Below are 27,473 nucleotides of genomic sequence, written 5' to 3'. Positions count from 1 at the left end.
ACTAATGTTGTGAAAATCCCGGGCCCAATTTGTATAACAATTTTTATTCGGGGCCCAACTCAAATGTAGCCGGCCTACCGGGATATCAGGAATGGGGCTAGGTAAATTGAGTCCGAAACACCTTTTTTGTGGCAAACTGAGAACCGGGTTTGATAAAGTTTATTGGTATATCCATAATCATAATCGTTCAATTTCAAATAATACTTAAAATAATTTAAATAGAAAGTCTATCGTTGAGTATCGTTTTTAAGTAGGTACTTTATGAAATCTGAATTTTTGTCCATCTAGTATCTACTATAAAAATTGTTTTGTTTCGTTTTATTATTATTTATTGTTTTATTACTCGGAACTCAATTTACCTTGCACGTTAAAGTTTTCGGGCTCATTTTACCTAATCTTTATATTCAGAAATAGTCGTCTCACAATTTTGGATGTCATTTTTACAGCACTAATACTTGTACAGTAGGTAAATTAAACAAAATTTTTATAAAATAGTTTTTATTCTGATCAGAGCAATGGACGTATTGATTTTATGATGGTGTGTTTTGAAAATAATTAAAAAATACTTCGATTTTCTACTTCATCATATTTTCCGGTAGGAAAGTGAATCTAGATGATGGTAATTTGAGAAGTCATAAAAATAATTTACGTACTCACATGTTAACCTTATATTATATTCAATTAGATAAATATCTAAGACATTTCATTAAAAAAAAAAATATATTCTATGAAAACCTGTCAAAGAGCAATTTCCCAGGTCAATTTTTTTAACCAATCCGCAGCTTCTACAGGTACCTAATTATTGGTATATTATGTGGTAAGTTTTGGTTTAAACAATATTTTAAAACATTTTAGTAGTCGTACCTATAATATATTGCTGCGCAGTTTCCGTCAATTTCTGTAGCAGTTAGTATAACACTTAAAGCAATAAAAAATCGCATTGTCTATTGAGTTAAAAAAAACATGCTCCAGGACAATAAAGTTTTACATTCAAATCGTGACCCTACAAACAAAACTGTCGAAGTCACATTATTTAATTGAAGGGTTTATGGGTGATCTCTATATAAATATCCACCATTGCGCTTTTGGTAAAATTTACTTCTGCAGTCTCTACAAATTTATTTACAGAACAATTATGTATGTAAAATGTTTTAATTTTGCATTCTATATCTAATATCTTTATACTCTACCAAAGTATCTGCTTGTTCATTAATATAAGACCACCTCATTAAACATTAAACTTGTCGTATACTCGTATATTATGAACTACATATTTACAATTTTGTAAATAGGTAGGTACTTCGGAAGATTTGGAAACAATTATTTCGCATATCGTACACTTTAAGTAAGAAATGAAAATTCAAATAAAAATATGTGTAAGTCACTTATAATATAGCTTGATTTCGATTTTTAACGGAGGACAGTTCAATTATGAACATTTTACTGAATTTAGATTAATATCTATTGCAATATATATATAGTTATATATCTATAACACGTTGTGTAAACGCTTTTAAAATACTTAACAGCTAGCTGGAAATAAGAAAACTTATTAAATATTTCTTTATCATTTGATTTGGCACTAATAACGTTGAAAATAAATTGTTGATACATTTTATCATGTAAACTTATCATGTTTTTCTTTGGTTTTAACATATTAATCATGACTTAATGGCTTCATGAGTCTAATTATAATACATGTATTATTGTATTTGTATTATACGATTTAAAATAGTTTAATTATTTCCACAATCATTTAATTTTTGTTTTGACATAACTAATATTTTCCGAATCAATATTTTAATCTTTTCAATTTAAATTCATTATTTTAATTTTCAAAACTAATCGTAAAACAAAGATAAAATAATGAAAAATTAACATTATCAATAAGCCAACACGCAGAGCATTTTGAAAAGTATCTAAAATTTAAAACATTAGTTTTTATATTTTAAGATGATTTTCTCAGTTTCTCTAGAAATGTATGCCTTTAAGTCATTAGCATGCAATACAAGTAATAATGATATACATGTTGTTTATTTAGACATGCTAGAATACAAGAAAAATTTTAAGACCGAAAGCATCCATAATTTAATAAAATATAAAGGATTTTGATTAATGACAGATAATATTATAAGCTATATTATATTTCTGAAGCAAACAATGTAGTAGGTATGTGATAAATATTTGATATTTTACTAAGATACGAGTATTGAATAGGAATTATCTGACCGGTGCCAAGTAGAAAACTACGTCCAGATGAAGGAGAAGGTACTTGATGACAATTGGCAAAGTAGTAAATACCTATATTGTTGGATAGGCTATCTGACAATATGTATATATATATATGTATATATATCCAATGCTTACAAGCTACAGGTTATAACATAGGCGTGCGCAGGATTTTGTGTCGGGTGCAGCATACATTTTTATGTATAATATTTATAATATAACCCCCTTCCCTCCCCCCAAATTCGCTGCACTGATGGATGGTTAATGCGCTATTATCATTGTTGACTGTTGTTGAGTCTGTGTCTGTAATCTAGTGTACGTCGAATTTCTCCAAAATTACCCATCTATTTTAGATTCTGAGCGGAGCGATGAATGTATTGATTTTACCATGATGTGTGTTTTTATTTTATTTTACAATTTATTTTTATTTTTTTGTTTCTGTCATCACGTTTTTGGGCAGTAAAAATGCTTCGATTTTTGACTTCAGTACCTCGTTCGATCAGAAAGTGAATCTAGTTAGTACTTTTTTTTGGGGGGGGGGCCAAAATTGATTTATATCAATCTTTGATTATTAATACTTTTCTAAATAATCGAGAAAAACAAACTAAAAATTAAGAGAAAAACGGGAATTTTTTACGCACACACATTTTTCGACAAAATCGATTTTGGTTTTTGATGTAACTTTAAAAAAAATGACCATAGATACATGAAATTTTCACCAAAAGTTTATGTAAGTATATTCTATCCACCATGCAATTTTCAAAAATGTTCGACTTAAGTTGAACTATTCATAGGTATTTGAAATTTTCGATAATTATTAGTTTTTTTTAAATTAATATCGATAAAAATTTATTTGTTTGGCAGAAAAGCTTGAAGATTTAATACAAGGCTCTTAACATATTGTTACAATAGCAGATGAAAAATAAAATAAATTCATAGTCACAATTTTTTTTTTATAAGCATTCAAAGTTTGAATTTTGGCAAAATACGTAAAAATCACGAAAATTCACAAATTATTTTAAGCTAGAAATTCATAAAAAAAATTTATTTTAAATCTAAGATTTGAAAATTTTTTATAACCTATAATATATCCTAGACAGATAAACCGTCTTCGCTGAGAATCGTTTTTCGCATACAATGATATAATATCATTGGATTCAAATTTAATTCCATCCATTTCAGTAACCCACTTGTAACCTATTGTACAGCAGAGCGACATCCACGACTTACCCGCCTTTTAGACTTGTATTGATAAAATAATATTATTATTTTTCATTTGAATAACACTGAACATATTTTATATTTTAAAATTATAAACTCAATAATATGTTTAAAATTATTCGTTCTATACATATAATATCATTCCATATATTTTTTTACCAGCCCACTAAATCCAAAATAAATTGTCAGGTGCAACGAAAGCAGCATTCGCTGCATCCGTGAGCACGCCTATGGGTTATAATATGTATAACTATCTACAGTACCCATGGAACTATAATATAGTAGGTACCTAATAATATTATCTATAATAATAGTGTTATCTATAGGGTTACATAATTTAAATTAATTAACCATTCTTCATATAAATTATTGTAACGCGTTTTATAACAGATAAATTCCATTTGCCTTATAGGCTTATTATAGTTATGATAGAATTATTAATAATTAGTGATAACGGTCGTAGCTCAATCATACTACTATAAAAAAATTTAAATGATTCATTATAAATACACGTCCAATTGTGGGAAGGGAGTTACCACATTAACCCCCTCCATAAATTCACCCTTGTTTGATTATAGGTGCATTTAAATAGAATACTTCATAAAATTAGTATAACGATATGAATTTCGCATTCTATTTAAATTATGGTTAATTTTTAATTTTATAGACTTTGAATAAGATGAAAATCTGAAAATCGACAAATTGTTGAAATATCCTACGATCTACCTAAAAAAAAAAAATTGGTGGGTCCTACTTATCCGGTCGAAGCACGTTTGGACCAGGGACGTTAGGGACACTAATAAAAATGCAACTCGTTTGGACCAGGATTTTGTGAACCCGTTTGGACCAATTTTTTATTCGTATATTTTACTTCTAAATAATTACTAAAAAGCCCGCTTAGATGTTCCGTTAAACTGTGTAAACTAATTTGTAGATTGTGTAGAGAACAAAATTATTTATAATATTGATGGCTGACCAAAAACCCACAGTTACATTATACGTTTATACAATTAATATAATATAAATTATATCTGTTACGACACGGCCCTATCGGCCGGTGCGATAATACTAATTGACAATAATTGCGGTTACCTATATATTATTATCGCAAACACTATATTCTACGTATGCGCAGTGGTGACATCGAAGCCCAGTTCCTATACCTTAACCTTACTAGGTTAGTATTAGTATTTTGGTTAGTACATATAGTGCACTATAAAATGGGAAGGAAAATGCTGGTCCAAACGAGTTGTATAGAACTAATATTTTTTAGTCCAAACGGGTCTTCAAAATTGGTCCAAACGAGTTGTGTGTTAGGAAAATTGGTCCAAACGGGTCCTGCCCAGTTCTTTGGGTAGCTATTAGCTAGTATATTTCAGCAGAATTTTACATACGCCTGCATATATGTTTCGTTTGTGTATTTAAATTATTATCGGTTAAAAATGTTGTACCTGTAATACAGTTTAATTGTGTTCATATCACCTATGGTAGTTAGTTGATATGGAAATTTACGAGAGCTTTAAGCCTTTAGATCTATAAATATTATAAAATACATTTTCAGGTTGCCCCTGATAGGTACAATAATCGTGGAAATCGTATTTTATTTTATGATTTTAATTTATGTTGCTCATAATCCACAGGTTAAAAACACGCAAAACAATTAATAATATTACCATATATGCACGATGACACAGTGAGCAAACACGGACAATATTTACGGTCGAGTTGGTTTTGTGACCGTTTTGTGTGATAATGGTGTATATAGTTAGTAGGTGGAGGAAAAAACGCCTTTTTTAATATTTAGCGTCTAATATAATTGTAATACGTGTACTTACCAACGTTTTTGGAGGAAGTCAAATAGTAGGGGGTCGTCGGTATATTATGTATTGAAACAAGTGTTATGAACTAGCAATAGGTGAAACGGTAGTGATAGGAAATTTTTTAACACACTGCATTCGTATTTTAATTGTTGTACAGCACAGACCACAAGAGCAGAAACGGGACGGTGGCTTATACTTCAACACTGCGCCAGGAACATCGGAAATCTTGAACGTAAGTTAAAGTAGTTGATATATTTAACGAATGTATAATATTCTCGACGACCTGATCCCTTGAGCCAAGAGGACAAGTTTGTCTAAATTGTAATACAATCAATTTGTTCGTTCGGCTCGAGTCATGAGGATCGTCAATAGTGACTTTATACACTAGTACACTCAAATAATATTACTATTTATCTATACATATAACATTATTATAAATAAAATACTTATGTTCAATTTTTGTTTGACTTAATATTTTTTGATACTTTTAGGGCATCATTTTATTTATATTATTATTATTTGTATTATTGTTCTATACCTATTTGTACTATTTTCAATTATTGAAATAAATATATATGTATATATTTGATTAGTATTTAATATAATGACGCATTATTAGAATCTATATACTCCACTCATATGCACCTGAACCCTAAGGCGTTGATATTTACTTAAATAAATAAATAACTGCAGAATTATAAACTTAATATATTATACTGTTTTCAAATTTATATACATATGCGATATGCACTTAGATATATTTTAGATTTTATGATTATTACCGTGCACATCACGCATCAACTTTGTTTAGATTTGTAATATTATTATTTGTATAATGTAGTTGAAAATTTACAGACGTTTAGAACATTTCTCTGGTTTAAAACTCCTGAGTTTTTATTTAAAGATGAAAAATGCAAATTTACTCAAAAACATTGATCGATCGTATCATAACTTATAAGTTATAAGTAATCGTATGAAACGAATAAACGTTGCCATTGCAGGTAGGTACCTTCTATGATATATATAGTTTAAAGTGTACATATCTGTTTGTATTTTTCCATAAACGTGTGTGTCTGCGATACTTAAGTAAGTAAAACTTTATGAATAACAAATAAATAGTGATCGAGTGCAAAAATAAATAGTAAAAAAAAAACAGTTTTGTTAGTGCAAATACCAGTTGTGTGTCATCTTCATTCGTTCGACTGCACCACGCGGTTCTTTTATATATAATCGTTTAGGCATTTATAAAGTTATTATACGTCATTATAGTGTGTAATACTGTTAAGTAAGTCTGTGACAGATATATTCGTATATTATACGGTACGATACTATTATAATATATATTATTTAGGTACAGGCACTGCAGCACACACACATAGTCATAAACAGTTTAACGCATTATAAAGTCGTGATCGATATAAATAACAATACGACACTTAAACTCAATGTTTTTTTTCTCCGTGGGACAATTATACCAATAAAAATGTAACGACAAATGCCCTTCTCGTCCCGGGGAACCCTTAACCTAGGGGTATCTAATCCGCAACCCGTGATCGATTTTGATGCGGCCCTTACTTGAATTTAAAAACCATTAATTAATTGTATATAGGTATAATATATTAATATTAAGAGAAGAAATGCATATATAAAAATATTTCTGCTTATTATTCCCTATTGTACAATTATGAAATAATGTATTGATGTATTATAGAATATAATTTAATCATTAAATTTGAATGCATTATTATTTAAAAAAAGTATGTGGCCCACAACAACTTCTATACTCATATGATGTAGCTCAGTCTTCACAAAAGGTTGGACACTCACTTAACCGAACAGACGATTAGGTATACCAAAAGATATTATATACTAAATAGATCTCTCGTGATTATAATATACGTCTTATGGTAATAATGTCATAATATACACAAGTATTCAATATATACATATAATTATATATATAAGAGTGTCAAGTAAATATATATTAAATATATATATATATGCGCCACGTTATTATATATATATATATATATGTTATCGTAAATGCCCGATCACTAGGTACACCTAGGTTTTACTAGTTAATGCTAGGTTTTACTGTTTGTGCTCAGTAAAAGCTGAAATTCTTAATTTTATTCGGGCTTTTACTAAACACATAGTGTACATTCTAGGATATACAAATTGACTAAGTAAAAGCTGATCAATACACGACACATAACATTTAAGCGATAAGCTGCGTAAAAATTATAATTATATATTATTAAAACAAACTACTGACAGTTATTTAAATTTATATACAAAATAAAAATGCATTTAAAAACAGAATTATTATTCATTTGTTCATAAAAATTATTAAAATTGGTGGGTAGTAAGAAATAATTATTTAAATTTTTATTGTTTAACATTTTTATTTGTTTGCACATGTTGTATTTTTATGGCATTTTAAATGCATTTTTATTTTGTATACAAATTTAAATAACTGTCAGTAGTTTGTTTTAATAATATATAACTATAATTTTTACGCAGCTTATCACTTAAATGTTATGTGTCGTGTATTGATCTGCTTTTACTAAGTCAATTTGTATATCCTAGAATGTACACTATGTGTGAAGAATTTCAGCTTTTACTGAGCAAAAATAGTAAAACCTAGCATTAACTAGTAAAACCTAGGTGTACCTAGTGATCGGGCATTTACGATAAAATATACATTTTGAGGGCACAAATGTCACACGCTTTTGGCCCAGCTGCAGCTCACTTAAATCGGCACATCACCGGTGAACCTACTTTTATGTATAATTATGTTGCATATAGTTAAGTAGGTACTTATGAATTATCATGAGAAATATACCTACTCGATATCGTACGATAAAACGTTTCACGGTTAATGGATATCGTCGACAGCGTTTCAGTCGTTGTTTTTGACAACATATTTGTCACATTGTTTTTTCTTATCAAACCGTAGCCCCCCTATTTATATATATATAGATGCACCGCAATACATAAAATATACATAGGTAAAACACTATACAACATTACGTGTTAGCTGGCGTCTATATATATATGTGCAGGTCGTGGTTGTAATATTTTTTATTTAATAGATGTTCAATATAATATTATAATGAAACGTCTGTTACAAGGAAACGAGTTTTTGATAACAATTCAAATTCATCAATTTTTATCAATACTATACGCTTGATATCACATATCATTGTCAAAGATTGTAATTTACGGAAGGATACGATAGTGTAGTGCACGACCCGAACATGCGGTATATCGTATACAGCAGGAATATTATAATATTATCGTACGATAATTTGACGAAACGATTGATGCCATTAAAGGTATACCAAAGTACAAAATTACATTCGGAATTCGGTTGGTTAGATTATCGTACGAGTGATATATTGTCATACAGGCAAATATAGATAATCGCGGAACAGAATGCGAGTTTCACGTAGATAAATCATACAGGTGGTACACTGACATGTGTATAAAATGTGTTTTAGAACATGGATACATTGACTCCCATAATACACACGTATTATTATTATGCCACCGTTTGGAATTCACAATTGACGGAAAAATCTTATGATAAAAATTGATATTCAATAGTTATTTCGGTAGGCAACAATAATACATGTGCACAACAGTATTAACTTTAATAACCTTTACGATAATAATTAAACATCCCGGTAATATAAAAAGAGTCCGTATCCACCACTCTAAGATTATTTTTGGTAAATAATATTTTATTGCATAAGCCACTATTGCGCTCAACCTATCGATTAATATTTTATACGTATACCCATAGGCGCAAATCTCAATACTCAGAGGGTGCTTAAGTCCCTTCAAAATCAATTTATCAGTGATAGGCTATTCCCCGCACGCATATATATATATATATAATATATATATATATATATATATATATATATATATATATATATATATATATATATATGTACATGCTGTACATGAGCTCGGCACCTGTATTAAAATCAAGCTCTACCATTGGTTTATTTGAAAATGCCGCCAAATAGTTTATATAATCATTAATAATATTATTATCATAGAATTATATCAGTTATTTAATTCGTGCCAATTATTTGAATAAATTAATCATATATAAAATATAAAAAATAAATAAAACTATTATTGTGTAGATATTAGTTAAATATTTATAAATAAATAAATAAATATAAATAATATGTAAAAGTATCATTTAAATAATTAATATATTATTTTCATTACTAATTACAAATTCACTTTAAAAATTGCATATTAAATAGATTATAGGTACATAGATATTATTCAACTGCTTATTGTTTAGGATAGCTTACCTTTTACCACCAATAGTATTATTTACAAATGTCCATAATCACACTTTAACATAGGTAGGTAGGTATCAAGTTAGACTTAGCCATTTTTTATGTTTGTTGTACATTTTTTAATACTTACATACTTTAATCTTGATAGGTTTTAGGTAGGTACCTATGTATTTATTTGCACCTTTAAAAAATTATAATATATTAGTAATAGGTATACTTAACATATAATTAAACACTTGATGAAAATATAGGGTTTAAATAAATAAAATATATGAAATCAATTATTTATTTTGTGCCAATTATTTGGATGAAATTGATATAGCTTACAAGTATAATAATATATTATTTAGGTATTCTATTTATTCAAGTAGGTAGCTAATATTATAAATTAGATACCTAATAACTATTTAAATTTAAAATTGATGATTATATAAATTATTATATTAATACCATCTTAGAATTGCATATCGTATGTGTAACTCATATTTACTTTAGGATTCTACCTATTAAAAATAATAACTTTTAGTTAGTTTACATTCTTATTAAGCATAAGTGAACATAGAATAAATTAAACTGAACTTGAAAATGCACATATTAATCCTAAATATAGGATATATATGCTGATGCTCCCCGCATACTCCCCAAAAGTCACAAATACTCTACAGTTTACAATATGTTTAATCGAAACTTTTATTATAAATTAAAAATTATAATGTAATTAATGTGCATTAAAACATGATATTGAACAATTAAAAAATACTTTTTCTTGCTGTATGTAAAATATAAATCAATAAATGTTTTTATGTTCTATGTATTTTTCAAGTTATATACCTCAAACATAGCTTGAATACACTTCAAGGAGTAACAAAAAAAAAAAAATCCGAGTTATTGAGAATCGACTGTATCATGTATTTTATTTTATTTGCGCGTGAATCAATAAATAAACATAAAACCACATGTTCTCGCGTCCTTATTTACATTATAATAGTAATATAAAAAAAAACTCTGATCGTCAAGGTTGTAAAACTATACCGGCTTCCAACAATTTATAAAACTTCAAATTAAAAACATTTTAAATGGTAATAGTATACACTAATACCTACATAAAAATTATTTCAAAAACGATTTCAGTCTGCAATGAAGACGATGAAATATCTAGGTGCCGATTAGCTGGTTGATAATGTTAAATTGTGGAGAACTAATAAGATATTTTCTGACACCACATCTAACGCCTCAAAAGACTGATGAAAACACATCATAGAAATCTTTTTTTTACAATACTTATTTATACAATTTGTAAATATCTTTTTTACAATACATATACAAGGATGCACAGAGTTATCGAATTACTTAAAAATGGTATATTCACGGAAATATGATAGGATACTTAACTAGATTCTTAACCCAAAAGATTTTTCAATTAAAAATTAGGAATTATATCTCTAATACCTTTGTTTTAAAAAATGGAGTACCTCAAGGCCCTCTGATAAGTGTTTTCTTATTTCAAACCACCATCACCAATATCTCCAACATCAAACCGAAACCAATCAAATCAATTACCTTTGCTGACGATACACACATCTACGATAGAGGAAACTCAATCCCTTTAATAACTAAAGTACTACAAAACTGACTCAACGAACTATCAAAACGGTGTCACAATAATTCAGGCTTTATTTTTTTCACACAAAACCAAATGTATTCTTTTTTTCAACAAAAGGAACGAACCTGTTTGCCTTTTGCTGAAAACGTCATTATTCTTGCCCTTACATTTGAAATGTTCCACAAATTTGTTTCATTTACTTAAATTTATTTTATTCCGTTAAACTGCAAAGTAATGCAGAATTGTAATTTATTTTCTATAAAATGAATATAATATTTTACCTGTAAATGTTTATATTTGTAAACAAATATCTATGTCTGTAATATGATAAAGTATTGTTGTTAAAAACATTATTCGACAACTATATTGAAACAATAACATGCGCTAAGTATAGTCGTATAGCTGCTTTAATATTCTATTCTATGATATATACATTTTCCGGATGTTTTTGTGCTGAAAATCACTAAAATCACAGATATTATTTTTCGCATGCTTTATATTATAGTGACAATATTGCTGCAGGTATATTAAGAATACATATTAAAACAACAAAAAGCCAAATAAAGTGTCGAGTATATTATATATATATATTTATTTATTTATTTACTTTGAGCAAATCGAATCCATAGTTAATAAGTAATAGAACTTTTGTTATACCTATTATTGGACCAAAAAAAAAGATCAATCATCCACAGTATCCGGACTCTAAAACACTAGCATGGTAAACTGGTAAAGGAAAAATATAAGGACAGTGGAATCTTAAAGTCTCGAAGGACCGAAAAAAAATATTTGACTTTTTGAAATTTCACGACACCACCGAAGACTATAATGAGTAATAATGAGATGATTCCGAAATATGCATAACATTTTAAATGAAAATCGTGTTTATTTTTTGAGAGAAATTTTTTATTTGTTTTCAATATCAATTGTTATCGACATTAAAATAGGGTAGGTAATCGGTAAAAAACGTCACGGAAAAAAACGACAACGTTATAAGTTATAATAATTAAAAAGTAATATAGAATAAAGTATTATTATTACACTATAGCCTATAGGTAACAACAATTATAGGCCGAGCGTCTTATCGAACCCATACCAAATAGGTAACTTTCGTAGATTTATCCAAGTCTAATGAATGTTAGGCATAAGGACGGTAATTTTGTTTTGTCACCTAAAGGTTTTATGCAGCTTTATGTAATAAGAATACAAATTAATGGTATTTTTGTTACTGCCGTTTATTATATTTTTCTTGACCCTACGTACGTACATTTTGATTTCGAAAAAAGCAGTTATATATGCAATAAAAACGGTTATAGGTGAACAAGTAGAGGTGAATGGTTGTTTTTATCATCTCACACAAGGAAAACATCGTTACATTCAAAAAATGGGATTAACAAATGATTATAAAACGGATGAAGAATTTTCTGAATTTTGCCGACAATTGAATGCATTAGCATTTTTACCGTTATGTGATATAGCTGAAGGAATGGTATACTTAAAATCTATAATGCCAGAAAAAGGTTTAGCTATATATTAGAATATTTCGACAATACTTATGTGACCGGTACATTTAGAAGAATTAATTCGACACAAGATAATTGTATACCCCTAAGTACGTTTGTGGAATTGTCAACCTTTATTTCCACCTCACGAATGGAATGTCCATAATATCACATTAAACGATGTTGATTGGACTAATAATGAAACTAAGGGATGGAATCATAGATTTTCAAAGTTAGTGGGCCATTTTTATCCCTCTATATGGGCATTGATAACGAAAATCCGACTGGAGGTAGCGAATGACGAAACAAAATTGACTCAATATGCATTGGGGACATCACCAAAAAAAATCAAAGGTTTATACAGATTTACAAAATAAATTAAAAAATATCTGTTATGAATATTCAAGAGCTGAGGAAAGAGATATCCTAAATTTTTTAAAGGCTATAGCATATATACTATCTAATTTTTGTGATTTTTAAAACTATTGTTAATTTTTTTTCATATAACAGCTATTATTATTTGTATATTTCACCAAATTGTCAATTTATGTATTTATTTATTTGTGTATTTTATCAATAAACTTAATAACCATGATTGTGATTTTTAGATAAAAATACATTTTTAACGTTTTTTACCCGTGTCGGTTTTTACCGTGACTTTTTATCTGACTTTTTTACCATATCGTTTCCGCGATCCTGTAATGTAATAGATACACAATATTGTATATAAGTATGAAATTATCATACTTTTTTGCACTATCTGTTACAGAATCATTTTTATTAGATTCATTCTAAATATAAATTAATAATATATATGTATTAATAGTTTATACATATGCGTGGTTATAAATACAACTCTGGATGATTAAACTTTCAACTAACCGATGATCACGACTAACTTTACAACCTGCAGGTGATACGCAGCTGGTATACCTGGGAATGACGTGTCATTATAGAAATAATCATAAGTACTATATTACTATTTAGTATGACTAATATTGTTTAATAAATTAATAATATATATAATGTACAGGGCGGCAAGGCGCCCTCGCGATTATGCATTCGTCCTTGGATATACCCTCCTTGGCAACTATACACGTGACCTAAACAAATCGTCGATTATATTGTTGTATGGCATTTCACGAAAGGCGTTCGTTACGTTCAAACGTTGAAACGTGCGTTATTACTTTTAAGTAATCGTTCAACAGATATAATACGTTGGTATATATTATCATGTCAGAAAAGGATATCGCCAGGCAAGTATTGCGTGGATACATAGACAGGGAAATCGACTTGGAAAACCAACTAAAAGAGATGTGAGTATATATACAGACTATAATATTGTTTTAGACATTACAACGATTGAATTAAATATGTAGAACCCTTCACTCGATATTATATTTCATTATCTGTGCCTATACTGTGATTACTGCCTATAAGTGCCAAGTTCCAATATTTTAGTGAATCAAACCTATATATCGTGTTGTAACCTATTACGTTGAAACAGTTATGTTTATCTGCACAGATTGATCAGACGCAAGTCGGTGGTGGTGGAAGAAGGAGACTTTTTTAAAATCCGCCGAGAACAGATGGAGAAACAGAAGAAAATTGCAAAGAAAAGGAACGAAACGTTTTTAAAAGTGGGTAACACATAACGTTATAAAACCTACCAACAGTACCAACTCGTAATATTTTTGTTAATTGTGAATATGAGTATATAGGTAGTTCAATTGATTTAGACTTTATCACATTAATAGCTCATACACAAACGTTATACTACCTTAGTATAATATATTAATATTTATAGGACCTAACGAGTATTATAATATAATATTTGAATGATTACTTATTATGCGTAAATATTTTAATAATGCTAATAAATTAAAAAAATAAAACCTATAATACTGCAGTAGGAAAAGTTTTTTTATATTATGTAGTTCGTATACATATGTTGTACTAAAAATGTCCATAAAATTTAAATTTTTTATGTATCTTTAAACTTATAAGAATCATACTTATAAAATTAGATAAAGCCTAAAACTCCATTTTTATTTTAAGATACATACCTTATTAATATGAATTTCAATCAAAGGTATAGCTTTTCGGGAGCGTGTTCATTAAATATTAATTTGTATAATAGATATCTACTCAGTAGGTATGTAATTGATATTAGATTTCTTAATTATTTCTTTACATGCCATTTTGGTCAAATCAATATGACTTAAAAGTACCTACATCATAGCATCAACTTACAGATTAAAAATTACAATCTTATAATAATATAGTAATCACAACTACCACAGGTCCACATTCAATAATTTGTTTTTATTTCTTCATTTACTTTGTAACTCATAGTTATAATGGTTAAGTTTGATTGAAAAAAAATATATATATCAATATAATGGCAATTAATATTATCTTTTTATTTTATACAAATTATAAGTATTATTATTTTTTACTCTTTTTGTGGTGAGTGGTAACTAAAAGCATAAATGGTTGGCAATTTAAATTCAATGATAAATCGTTACATACGAAAAACGATTCTGAGCAAAGACAGTCTGTATTATCAGTAAAATATCATATCATATGATATGATATAATATCATATATATATAAATATATATCATATCATATTTATTATTAATGCTTTTTTAAAAGTAATTTGTTTTACTATTATAGTATTGCACTATTGTATATAGTACTATAGTAGGTCGAATAAATTTTTTGCGAAAACATAGAATGTTTAAACTGCAATTATTATAAAACTTATGAGAAACCTTGAATGTATTCAATTTTTAAGCTTTTTAACTCGGTTAAAATGTTTACGTCAATATTTGTGGAAAAAAAAAATAATTGAAATTTGAAAATGTTTATAAATAATTCAAAAACATTTAAAGTTAATAATGTATAAAAAATCTTACATAAGTGTTTTATGAAAATTTCAAGTACGTGCAACATTATTTTTTGATTTACTATCTATAATAAGAAAATCTTTTCATGAGAATAACAAATTGTTGGTATAAAAGTCAATAGAAAATGTATTCCAAAATTTAATATACACACATATATATATATTCCTTTCTTTTTCTTGTATACATTTTGATTGAAGTAGGCTAAAAACCTGTGTTATTGAAGCCTTAATAAACTTAAAAAAAAAAAAGTGAATATCCAATATCGAAAAAATTCTAACACTAATAAAAAATTTAAGAGACTTTCCAGTAAACTTTTCTTTTTTTGTTAAAGCTAAAAAAATAAAGAGAAATGTTATGTTAAATATTAAAATTTTAAATAAGGTAGAAAAAGTTCAATTTTGATTAATTTCTAATATGTGATTGGAAGTTCAGGCACTTAAATATTGTAAATTTACATTCAACTTTTAAAAAAACATTGTCTTAAATTTTCAATTTTTTTGACCGAACAAAATTTATTAGTGACAATATAGCTTAAAAAACTAATGATAATCAAGAATTTTTTATGCCTATAAGTAATTCCAAAAGAATCAAAATATATTTTTTAAATTATATTATGTTTAAGTATTTATAATTCACATATTCAATGAAAAAATCATGTAGATAAAAAATACGAAAAAACAAAACTGATAATGTCGAAAATTGATTTTGCATAAAATATACCTGTTTATTTTTCCTTGCCCTCCCCTACGGAACTTTTGAAAACTACTGTGAATTTTAAATTTTGATCTCTTAGATTATATTCGCCAAACTTAATACCAACAAATTTACTGAAATTTAAATTCGAAGTATTATTATACACACTTACCATTACAGATAAAAAAAAAAAATTAAAACAAAATAAAACACGCCGCATTCGTTGTAAAATTATACACTTACAACTTCGCTCAGAATTTAAAATATAGAGTTATTAAAAATAATACAAATTAAAGTATTGACTTATATAAACTGGATATTGACTAGTGGAACGAGTAAAAGCAAACCTTACATTATTATATTATAATATACTAACGAAATTAGTCACAAAATAATTTGTAGGTAACCTAATGATACATGTTTTTAAAATAAAAATCGTTTGTTTAGGATCTCGAACACACAACTGCGAAATTGAGAGCATCTCTTGCTTGCGATGACCTCACCGACAAAAAGTTAGACAACGAACGCAAAAAGTTTACAGATTATATCAGACAGACACGAGAAAAATATGTTTAATTAACTTTCAGTGAAATGTTTTTGACGTCTATAGGCTGTGATATCTTATCTACAAATCAATTTATTGTAGTATGAGTTTATAATAATGATACATGATTTTTTCACAAATCGAATTTTAATACTTATGTTACATGACTTTAACTATACATTATTATTATATATATAATATATATGTATAAAACTATTTTAGGAAATGAAATAATATTTACAAATAACATGCGATAAAATGTGATAGGTATTAAAAAAAATTGTAATCGATTAGAAATATTAAAGTTTCTTTTGTTGAAATTGATTTTTAATGTTTCTGTACAGGTATATATATTTTAAAATATAGGTTACATACTTTAAAGCTGAAGTTTTGTGGTACCTATATATTTTTTGTATAATTTAATCTATAATTCCGTGATTTTAATAAATCGTAATAATTTTGGTAAATTTACTCCAGTGTGAGAATTCTTAACATTGTGAAATATGTCATTTATCTTATGAGAAAAAAAGCTATGGCTTTTCCTAACTTTTTATATACGTAAAAGTTATAAATCTCTATGAAAATATTTTTGATTTACCTACAATAAAAATTGATAATCTTAGCATAATATAAACATTTAAAATCGTTGAAATTTAAACTTAAATTGTCTACAAGTGTTAGTGTATTTCTTGTTCTAATAGTATGAACTACTTGTTTGTTGTGAGGAACATTGTATTGAATTTTATATAAGATAAACAATTTTAAAAAAAGTAGTTGTAAAATAAAAATCATTAACTCAAAAAAAAAATCAAAATATTTTGGTATCTAATTTCATTTAAGTTTAAACTTCAAATACTTATAAAAAATATTTATGAAAATGAAACCACGCTTAACTTTATCTTTTTAATTTCAGTAGTAACAACTTATGTGGAACCTTGTAGGTATAGATTTTAAGGTTTTTAACCGAGCAAACATTTTTCCGTCTACAATTATTGAAAAAAAAAAACAATTGGTAGTAAAATCAAATCTAATAACATGTCATAAATAGATCAGAGTTTAAATATTATAAAAATTAAAAAGTATAAAGAAAATGCTGATATAAACATTTGAAGGCAATTTCGAGTATCTATTAGTTTTTTAATTATATAAAGGAAATAATTTAATCGAATGAAAAGTACGGTGAATTTTTAATTTTGGTTTCCCAAATACATGTAATATTGTAATGTATGCAAATAGATTTACTTTCTTACTAAAAATATATGGATGTTGAAAATCAAAGCATTTTTATTCTATTTTAAATCGCGAACAAATTCACATAATTCAATCGACAGCTATCGGAAGGATGTAATATTCCCAAGTCTTTTTTTTTTGCTACAAGGTTATACAACTATTGTTTGACCTTTTTGCACCGACGCATTGCTGGACAGGAGTGAAGAAAAGCCAATTTACGTGTTATAGGTATGTTTTTATAGCACGTAGTTTATTCAACATAATAAAATGTTCGGTCGTAAATGTCATGTTTTATCAAATGTCATATATTACGAGTTTAAATTATTCAGAGTAAAATATTGTTCAGACAAATAAATTGAAGAAAAGCCCGTGAATCGTGCTAAAGGCAGTCACACACTTTTCAGGGTGTTTGAAATAGGCAATCGTTCATGAAAATACATTTTTACATTTCACAGGTATTATAAGACGTTAGTCTTAGATAGTCAGATTTCATTTAAGTACCTACCGGCTACCACACTTTAATACCACTATTACCACTATAATAGTATTGAAGAAGTATAAAAAAATCTGGAAACTGGATGTCACTCTGCTGTACAGTACCTAGGTTACAAGTGAGTTACTCTAATGGATGTAATTAAATTTGATTGTACCTAACCTATGTCATTGTACCTATACGAAAAACGATTCTGAGCGGAGACGGTTTAACATCTGTCAAGTATAGCAAACGCATTTAAACATTTAGTGAAAATTTCAAGTATCTGCGGTCGTTCGTTTTAGAGTTACACCAAAATAAAATAATCACTAAATAAGAAATTTAGTGATATCCAATGCTGTAAAAAATTAAATTTCAAACTCTTATAAAAATTTAATTTGACTTTCTGGTAGACATTATTTTTTTTGATAAATGTAGACAAACTTATAAAGAATCTTGTATTACATTTTCAAATCTTAGATATAAAAGAAAATTTTTTTATGAATTTCTAGCATAAAATATTTTGCAAATTTTCGTGATTTTTACGTATATTGTCGAAATTTAAACTTAGAATGCCTATAAAAAAACAATAAGTCAGGAGCCTTTTATTAAATTTTCAAGCTTTTCTACCCATCAAATAAATTTTTATCGATATTAATTTAAATAAAAACGAATAATTATCGAAAATTGCATATAACTATAAATAGTTCAACTTAAGTCGACATTTTTTGAAAATTTTATAGAGAATAGAAAATACTTATATATTCAATTCTTGGTGAAAATTTAATGTATGGTCATTTGTTTTAAAGTTACATCAAAAACCAAAATTGATTTTGTCGAAAATTGATTGTGCGTAAAAATTCCCGTTTTTTCCTTAATTTTTAGTTTGTTTATCCCGGTTATTTAGAAAAATATTGAAAATATTTTACTTTTGACCCCCCCCCCCCCAAGTATCAACTAGATTCACTTTCTGATCTTACGAGGTATTGAAATCGAAAATCGAAGCACTTTTACTGCTCCAAAGCGTGATGACAGACACAAAAAAACACTCACATCATGGTAAAATGAATACATTCCACGCTCCGCTCAGAATCTAAAATTAAAAAATACTAGTTAATATTATATCACAAAAGAACTAAGAGCGATTAATATTTTTATTATTTCTCACTGAATAGTCAATGGTGTCCGAAACCACGCCCAACCCTTTTTTTAAACTAATCAATCAATGCTAATTCCTAGAAATGATTTAAAAATTAAGAGGACGCTATTCACGCATTTTTTGTCTCCGTCTTACACACGCATGCACTCATGACACAATTAAATTATAGTTCACTTGTTTCAATAGTGTGCTGTTAGATTTGATATTAAAGTCAATTTACCTATCATTAACATTTTAAGTAAAAACATTATCTGTGCTAAGTGTAATTTTTTTTCGATCATTTAATTTTCAAAAGAGAAATATACATTTTTAATTTTTGATATGACACATGCCCTACATGCTACATATTTCGTTTGAAAATTAAAAATCAAAAACTTGATAACGCTTTAGTACAACTAATGTCTTCAGTTTTACCTAAAAGTTTAATAATAGTTTAATGATAACTGTGTACTATTGAAACTAAAAAACAAAAATCGCTGTCGTACGTTTCTAAAACGGAGACAACAAACGCTTATACAAAATCATAAATTCAATGTAATAAAAAAAAAACAGATTTCAATAACATAAGAACGTACAATATTTTGTGATTATTAATTATTATCAGTTTTGAGTTATAAATTAAAATTTAATATTATGAATCGTATACCTCTATAGTCTATAGGTATATACTTCAGGGACCGGAAGACTTTTCGATGTTAAAATATATATAAAAATGTTCACGGGCCACAATCTGAATAATGTATTTTATTTTAAACAAAAAAGTATGGTCATACCAAATTTAGTTTACTCAAGTAGGTTCCAGACTTCTAGTCTATGCATATCAGTTAGGTACTAATTATTAATTCGTCATTTTTAAATTAACTATTATTATGATCTGCAGTACTCGCAGCCCGAAGGCCATATAAAAATACATGAGGTTATGGAGCCATGGAGGTATAGGTAACGTGTAGTTCTTTCTGGTGTTTCCTAGTTGCGAAAAAAGTGAAAAACCATGAGAGTAGCGGACGAAATCTAAAACGGTAACACACGAATTTCGGACAAATTTTCAAACGTTGGGAGATTACTGTTCAATAAGAACAGAAGATAACAGATATCAACCTATGTTTAAAAGACGAATGACATTATTGCACTGATTATTTACCTGCATTAAGATTGTGTCGGTACTTTAGAGACGGCTTTCAAAAAATATGTTTAATCAGTTTAAGACCTATACAGTACACTATACACTCACAATAATTAAATAAATAATAACAATAATCTATAAATATTTTATATAAAAAAAAGCATTTAACATTTTTTTTAAATAACGATTGCACTTTTGCAAGACACAAATATTTTTAACCCCACCTACTAATTTTTTGGTAGCTTGTCCTAAGTCTTGAAAAAGTGGTGAAGAGGAATATTTGGGTCTGCAACTCACGTGATTTTTATTTAAAAGAAACTCTGTACACAACTAGGATTATGGTAACGAAAATCGTGTCCGCAATTGATATGTTACAATATTGACCTGAATAATCCGCAACTAGTATGTGTCCGTTTTTTTATTCGAAACACTGGGTGATGACCAATTGCACTCTATTACAGCTGTTTTCGGAGTTGAAACAATAATAATTGCCCCCAACCAAATGCCAGTTGCCACTTGCCTTCATGTCCATAAATATTACGTTATACACGATTACAATTTTATCTTGTATAATGGAGATGATGATGAAGATGTAAAAAAATATGTGTATAATAAAAGAATAAATGTAATATTTATAATTATTAGTGTCAATAATGGCATATAATGTAATTCATCAAAAACTAGTATTATACTGGTTGGTAATAAAATAATGTAGTATGTAGATATATAATATTCGAGCCCAATTATTGGTACATTTGATATATATGTAGAGAGCAACTGGTGCATTCGTGCATTTTGCTAAAGATAGTTTGGAGGGAATTGCATATAAAAAAAATGCACCTACTTTTGAGGGAAACTGGTACACGCCCAGAATACAAACCGATATGTATTTATTTTTTAAGGCCATAACAACATTATCATTAGCCTTTTTAGAAAATAGAAAGTTCCAATATGAATTAAATTTAAAAAAATATTTTGTACAAATTTAGTGATTTACCCCATTATTACGGTACTAAGTTTAATTCATTCTGTACCAACTGATGTTTTTGTATAGTCCTTTCTTAAGATCAAATTTTATAATAGGTCGATTCATTCTAATTATTAAACTAAAGGAGCTGAACGCGATCTGCTGAGAGTAAATTTGGTATGGTTGTGTAGTGTCCTCTTAACGGAATTTTTTTAAAGAATTTTGATGTATTGAAATCAAAATTTTAATGAGTAATTTTTGAGTTATTTAATTTTGTGTTACAAGGATAAAAGGTCCATTTTATCTTAGCTTTATAATTTATTTAGTCTATGATGGATTTGAAAATATAAGTCATTAATATTAAACTATCAACATAAATAATTTGTAAAAACGACCAAGGAAGTATCATAAACACTAGTTTCAATACATGTATTTACTATTTGAGTATGTGTTGTCAGTACGTGTATTTGATACTTTTGTAAAACTATTTATGGCCTTTAACCTTTGAGTATATTTAAAAATTCCAAAAATTAAAATTTGAATTAATTAATTGACACGAATAAAATCATCTGCCTTCTGAGTACTGTAAGTTTGTTAAGAATAGCTGTGGTTACAGTGGCGTAGTTACGGGGGGGAGGGGTTTTCACCCCTCCCCCCCAACCACCCAAAAAAAACTTTTTATATTGGTATTTTATCATCTGTTATACTGATTATTTTTAAAGTAATCTTTTTTTTGCATTTTTCGATGATGGAATTAATACCAATTTGAAACAAAATAAAAATGATGTTTAGTTTAACTAATGACTCGTAATTTGTGTCATAAATATATTTTAACCCCCCCCCCCCCAACCCAGAAAAAAATCGTATCTACGCTGCTGTGTGGTTAACATTAATTAATTAATAAATAGAATTATAAAAACAGATAATATCGTAATTTTAATTTTAATTTCAATAAAATTGATTATTCAAATTACAAAATAAAATGAAGTATAAATATTTAATAGCTGAATTTAATTTAAGCAAATGATGTAGATAATATAGCCTTGATAATAAAATTCAAATTAATTTAATTTAATTTAATGCATGGAAATAAAATTAGTACAATAATATTAAAAATAAAAAACTGTCTTTTTTTCATAAAATAAATAATTGTGTTGAGGAATTGATAAAAAAATATTTCTGAGATGCAGGGCCATTCAAAAACTCAAAATTAAAAATTTGTATAATTTGAATGACCCTGCATACATTTTTTAAATTTAAATTAATTTTCTGTTAACATTGAACTGATGGATGAAGTTTGAAGAATTCATAATCAAACATTGAAATATAAATTGAGTATTATTTCATTTTATTTTAAGTATGGAATGATATCCAACCCGTAGTTGAACATCTTGCTATATATTGCAGCTCACCGGAATGTAATTCATATTGATATTCTGTAAAAATGTAAAAATTATTTATTTTTAAATATTATCAATCACCTAAGATAATTTTATATTCTAACCTAATCTACCGCAAAAATCACTAATAAATATTATGTTTTATGCAATTTGACATAAATCATTTTAAAAGTCTCTGGGAAATCCATAACTAATATATGATCATTGTATTATATTATAAGGTTATGTTAAAGACCTGTTAACTAGTACAAGCACCCTTTTCCATTTTATTACTAATAGTGAACAACAAAACCATATTTAGAGCATTCAAGAAACAAATTGATTTACATCAATTAATTTACAGTGATCATAGAAATGAATACATAGTTTTTCAACAAATAGAGTTTCAGTAAAGTACAAAAAACAATTGATCAAATAGTATTCATAATTCAGTGCAATTATTCAATATGATTTTAGTACGAAATATGTCTTCATATTTAACACTCATTTACTGGATAGAATATAATATGCAGGTATAAATCACGTGCCAATTAAATTTAATTTAATTTGTAAAAATCTAGAGTTGCTTTTAGTAATTTTAAGAACTCTATATCTCGTAACAAATGTTATCCCAGTGCTAGGGTTGCCAGATATTCAGTGTTTCTCGTGTTGTGGCTACCATATTGTCGTATTTACATACAAAATATAATATAAAAAATATAAACTCCAGTAAATGTAATTAAACTTTCGATTTATTGTAAGTTATGGACAAATTTAGGTTTGTCAATTTATGAAATGAGAAATTAAATACATAATGACAACGAAAAGTTTTAAATTATTTAAATTTATTTTAAGTAAAATTACATAAATATATTTACTAAAAGAAATTATACCAAAATAAATTATATTATGTGTTTTGAATTTAATATAAGAATATTTAAAACAAATATTTTTACTTAGTGTACTGAGTGTTTTTTAAGTACTTCATCATAAATGTGGCATTTTAGAAAAAATGAAATGTTCCACACGATCTATATCATCTATAGCAGCTTCACTTCCTTTTAATGTTGGGAGATAACGTCTTAATATTTTGATAGCATTAATTGCATTGGATAATGATTCATTTTCACCAGTATCAAAATCTTCATCAATATCATCTTCTTCAGCAATATTAACTAAGTCTTCACTACTTAGTACATATTTGTGCTCAATGGTCATTAGATTTTTTCCACTAGTTTTTTTCAAATGTGTTGAAGTGTTTTTTATTGATCCCATTGGTTCATTAGCAGTATTTTCAATTACTTTATTAGAAAAACAATCAATTCCAGCTTTTTTAAAACATTCAGCAATTACCTGTGGCTGTATGCTACTCCATGCTGCAGTTATATGACGTAGTGCATTTAATATTATGTTAAGCTGCTTAATGTCTGAATTTTTCAAGACATTTAGATGGTGCTCTTCATAGTAATGTTTCAAAACATTGATCACACCTAAATTCATAGGTTGAAGATTCTTTGTAATGTATGGTGGAAAAAATATTAATTCCACATTTTCCAACACAATATCTTTTTGAATAGTGGAACTATTGTCAACAATAAGTAAAATTTTACGATTATTTTTTATCATGGTTTCATCTAATTTTTTGATCCAAAAACCAAAATGTTCATTATCCGTCAATGTAGTATCTTTAACAGAATACTCACATGGGAAAGATTCATTATCAATGAAACGTTTAGGTTTCAATGGTTTTCCAATTACAAGTGGATTCAATTTTTCTGTTCCATCAGAATTAGCACAAATAAGTACTTTGAGAAGTTCTCTGCTAAGTTTATTTTTACAACATGTTCTAATGCGTTTATTTTTAAAATGAAGTAACTTGTTGGACATTAATTTGTAACATAACTCAAATTTAGTAGCATTAAAAATGTCTTTTGAAGTATATTTTTCTGTAAATGTAGGTAAAATGTTCAAAAACCAACAATTTATATCCTCATCATTTACTGGATTACATTTTCTAGTGACTGAGCGGTAACAAATGAGGTTCCGTTTCTTAAATCGATCCAACCATCCGTTTGTTGCTTTGAAATCTGTGATTTTTAACGATTTGGCAATTTTTAATGCTTGACGTTGAATAATAGGACCATTAAGAGGCGCAGAACTCGCATACTTTTTGTTAATCCAATGTATCAGAATTTGTTCAAGATTATAATACTTCCCATGTTTTATTTTCTTCCGCTTGTTTGATCCTTCAATAGCACGTTTTTCTATTTCTTTTCTTTTGACAATAATTGTTCGTAAAGTTGACTCTGATATATTAAGTGATTCTGCTAACTTTGTTTTTTCTAATGAAGGATTAGAGTCATATTTGTGTAAAATTGATAACTTATCAGTGAGACTAAGCGCTTTACGTGATATTTTTAAACTCATTATGCCGTAACACTTACTCAAACAAATGACAGCTGAAGATTCTATACTAACACACAAATCATAAAAAACAAGTACTAGGGGAACACATTTATGATTCAAAATACATAAGATAACATTATATTATTATAATGTAGGTACTAAACAAGGTTTTATGCTAAAACTATATTAAGATTATAATAATAAAATGTGGGGTTAAAGTATTACAATAAACAAGCATATTAAACTAGGTACTGCAACATAAATGTGTATAAACTTGCAACCTAAAATACAAAAACTAAAGAATAATAAGAATATTATATTTTGACAAAATTAAGTTATATACTTACAATAAAAATTATTTTGATGAAAAATTAGCCGTGACGTAATGGTAGAGAACAACTAGAAGAAATAAGCCGACACCCAATACATTGGCAAATACAGCTAATTGAACGTCTGTAATCATTCTAAAAATTAAAAATATTAAATAATAACAATATTTTTTACAAAATACTTATTTAATAATATTTACCGAGTATAATAATAATAATTTACAATGTAGCCCAAAATTGTAACCTAATGGCCTATGTAGTAGCCAAGGGTACATTTTTGTTAATAATAAAAAAATAATAATAATTTTCGCATTTATAATATTAAAAAATATCCATTAACTAATAGACAGTATAATTAAAAAATCAGAAAAATCAAATTATTTAATCATTCCAATATCAATCTCAATTAGTAAAGAAAACTGCAATCATTTAAGCCGGCATCCAGAAGAAAAACATTTTTAAAACATAATCCATTCATAATATATTTTATTCTAATGAATAATTCTTATCCTAATTCTATGAGCAATCAATCATTAGACACAAACAATTTAAATTTGTCAAATTCTTAACAATAATTATACTTATTATAGTAGAAATAGATACATCAATTATGCACAAAATACCTACACTTGATAGTATTATAGTAATCCATTGTTATCAATTGTCATATAATATCCAAACAAACTAACTTTCCATAATAGCGAGTGTAGAGACAAAAGAGAGAGACAAGTAGTAACAGCATAAATTATTTATTAGGTGCTTCATGTCATAGCCAATTGGTCATACTTAGATTGAAATGTGATACGATCACGACACATTACAAAAAATTTGGTGAATAATATTCTGTATTAAATGTTAATAACATTCTAATTACAAATGTATCTTGAAAAACTATATTAGTAGTTACTAATTAGTATTTTGCGAAAATGTGAAATAATCATAAATTTGAGGGCCAAATACTTACATAGGACAGCGACGTGTCTCGTATTTGTTCGAAACTCCGGGATTATTGACAATTCCAAAATTTATTTTCGTCGGAGATCTTTTACCGGCCGACCACACAAACTTCACGACAGTGTACACACTATTCAGTGTCTTGCTGTTTCGGTAATGATTTGATTTATTGATATGAATATTTTGATAAACGCCAACCGGTATCCACAAAAAAATTAATTTGGAATATTTTGAATTAGGTTTTCACATGACAAATGACAAAATGGGTTTTCAATATTGGATTGTTGTCGTGTTAAATGTTGAATGTTGATGAGTGATGACGGAGCCGGATTTGATAAGAACACCATCGATCATGGAATAAAAAAATATAACAAGAAAAGTGCTTATCACCACCACGTCCTTATCAATAATATTAACAACCACGAGCACCATAGAGTAAACAGTATAGTAAACACCATAGTGTAGTTAACAGAAGCAAAGACCATAAATGACGTTAGTACTCGGTAGAAACTCCAATTAATATAAATATATCTTAATTTGTGGCCTTGTGGGTAAAATCATAGTTTATAAATACTAAAAATTGTATTAAAGAAAGCTCATAATAT

The 27,473-nt window shown here is 27.4% G+C and overlaps 2 protein-coding genes and 1 pseudogene across 3 annotated transcripts; 2 read left to right on the top strand and 1 right to left on the bottom strand.

The window, feature by feature from the left end:
* The first annotated feature begins 6,160 nt into the window (after positions 1-6,160).
* On the top strand, positions 6,161-17,131 carry LOC107173096 (uncharacterized). Of its 2 annotated transcripts, none has more exons than XM_089221363.1 (4): positions 6,161-6,271; positions 13,734-14,016; positions 14,226-14,340; positions 16,753-17,131. In XM_089221363.1, the coding sequence occupies exons 2-4, from the start codon at positions 13,934-13,936 to the stop codon at positions 16,879-16,881; spliced, it is 327 nt and encodes a 108-aa protein (XP_089077489.1). In that variant the 5' UTR covers positions 6,161-6,271; positions 13,734-13,933; the 3' UTR covers positions 16,882-17,131. The 2 variants fall into 2 exon arrangements, with proteins under 2 accessions (XP_089077489.1, XP_089077490.1); XM_089221364.1 differs by lacking the exon at positions 6,161-6,271 and adding an exon at positions 6,342-6,356.
* On the top strand, positions 11,823-13,180 carry LOC149058861 (uncharacterized; annotated as a pseudogene).
* A 5,592-nt stretch (positions 17,132-22,723) lies between the features above and the next one.
* Positions 22,724-27,195, bottom strand: LOC107166039 (dolichyl-diphosphooligosaccharide--protein glycosyltransferase subunit 4). Its single transcript, XM_015514533.2, has 3 exons — positions 26,879-27,195; positions 25,933-26,049; positions 22,724-23,236 (listed from the first exon to the last, which is right to left on the bottom strand). The coding sequence occupies exon 2, from the start codon at positions 26,046-26,048 to the stop codon at positions 25,941-25,943; it is 108 nt and encodes a 35-aa protein (XP_015370019.1). The 5' UTR covers position 26,049; positions 26,879-27,195; the 3' UTR covers positions 22,724-23,236; positions 25,933-25,940.
* Between the last annotated feature and the right edge of the window lie 278 nt (positions 27,196-27,473).

The sequence above is a fragment of the Diuraphis noxia genome, unplaced genomic scaffold (genome assembly GCF_037042655.1).
Source record: "Diuraphis noxia isolate RWA-SAM2 unplaced genomic scaffold, SU_Dnox_SAM2 contig0002, whole genome shotgun sequence".
In the NCBI taxonomy this organism is placed as follows: Eukaryota; Metazoa; Arthropoda; class Insecta; order Hemiptera; family Aphididae; genus Diuraphis; species Diuraphis noxia.
Note: the sequence above shows the minus strand (reverse complement) of the source record. Positions and strands in the feature narration are given on the sequence as shown.

Bases quoted from the DNA above. Each gene is read 5' to 3' on its own strand.
- LOC107166039 (XM_015514533.2), bottom strand. From the start codon at position 26,048: ATGATTACAGACGTTCAATTAGCTGTATTTGCCAATGTATTGGGTGTC.
- LOC107173096 (XM_089221363.1), top strand. From the start codon at position 13,934: ATGTCAGAAAAGGATATCGCCAGGCAAGTATTGCGTGGATACATAGAC. The intron at 14,017-14,225 runs GTGAGTATATAT...TTATCTGCACAG, and splicing joins GAAAACCAACTAAAAGAGAT to ATTGATCAGACGCAAGTCGG. The intron at 14,341-16,752 runs GTGGGTAACACA...TCGTTTGTTTAG, and splicing joins GGAACGAAACGTTTTTAAAA to GATCTCGAACACACAACTGC.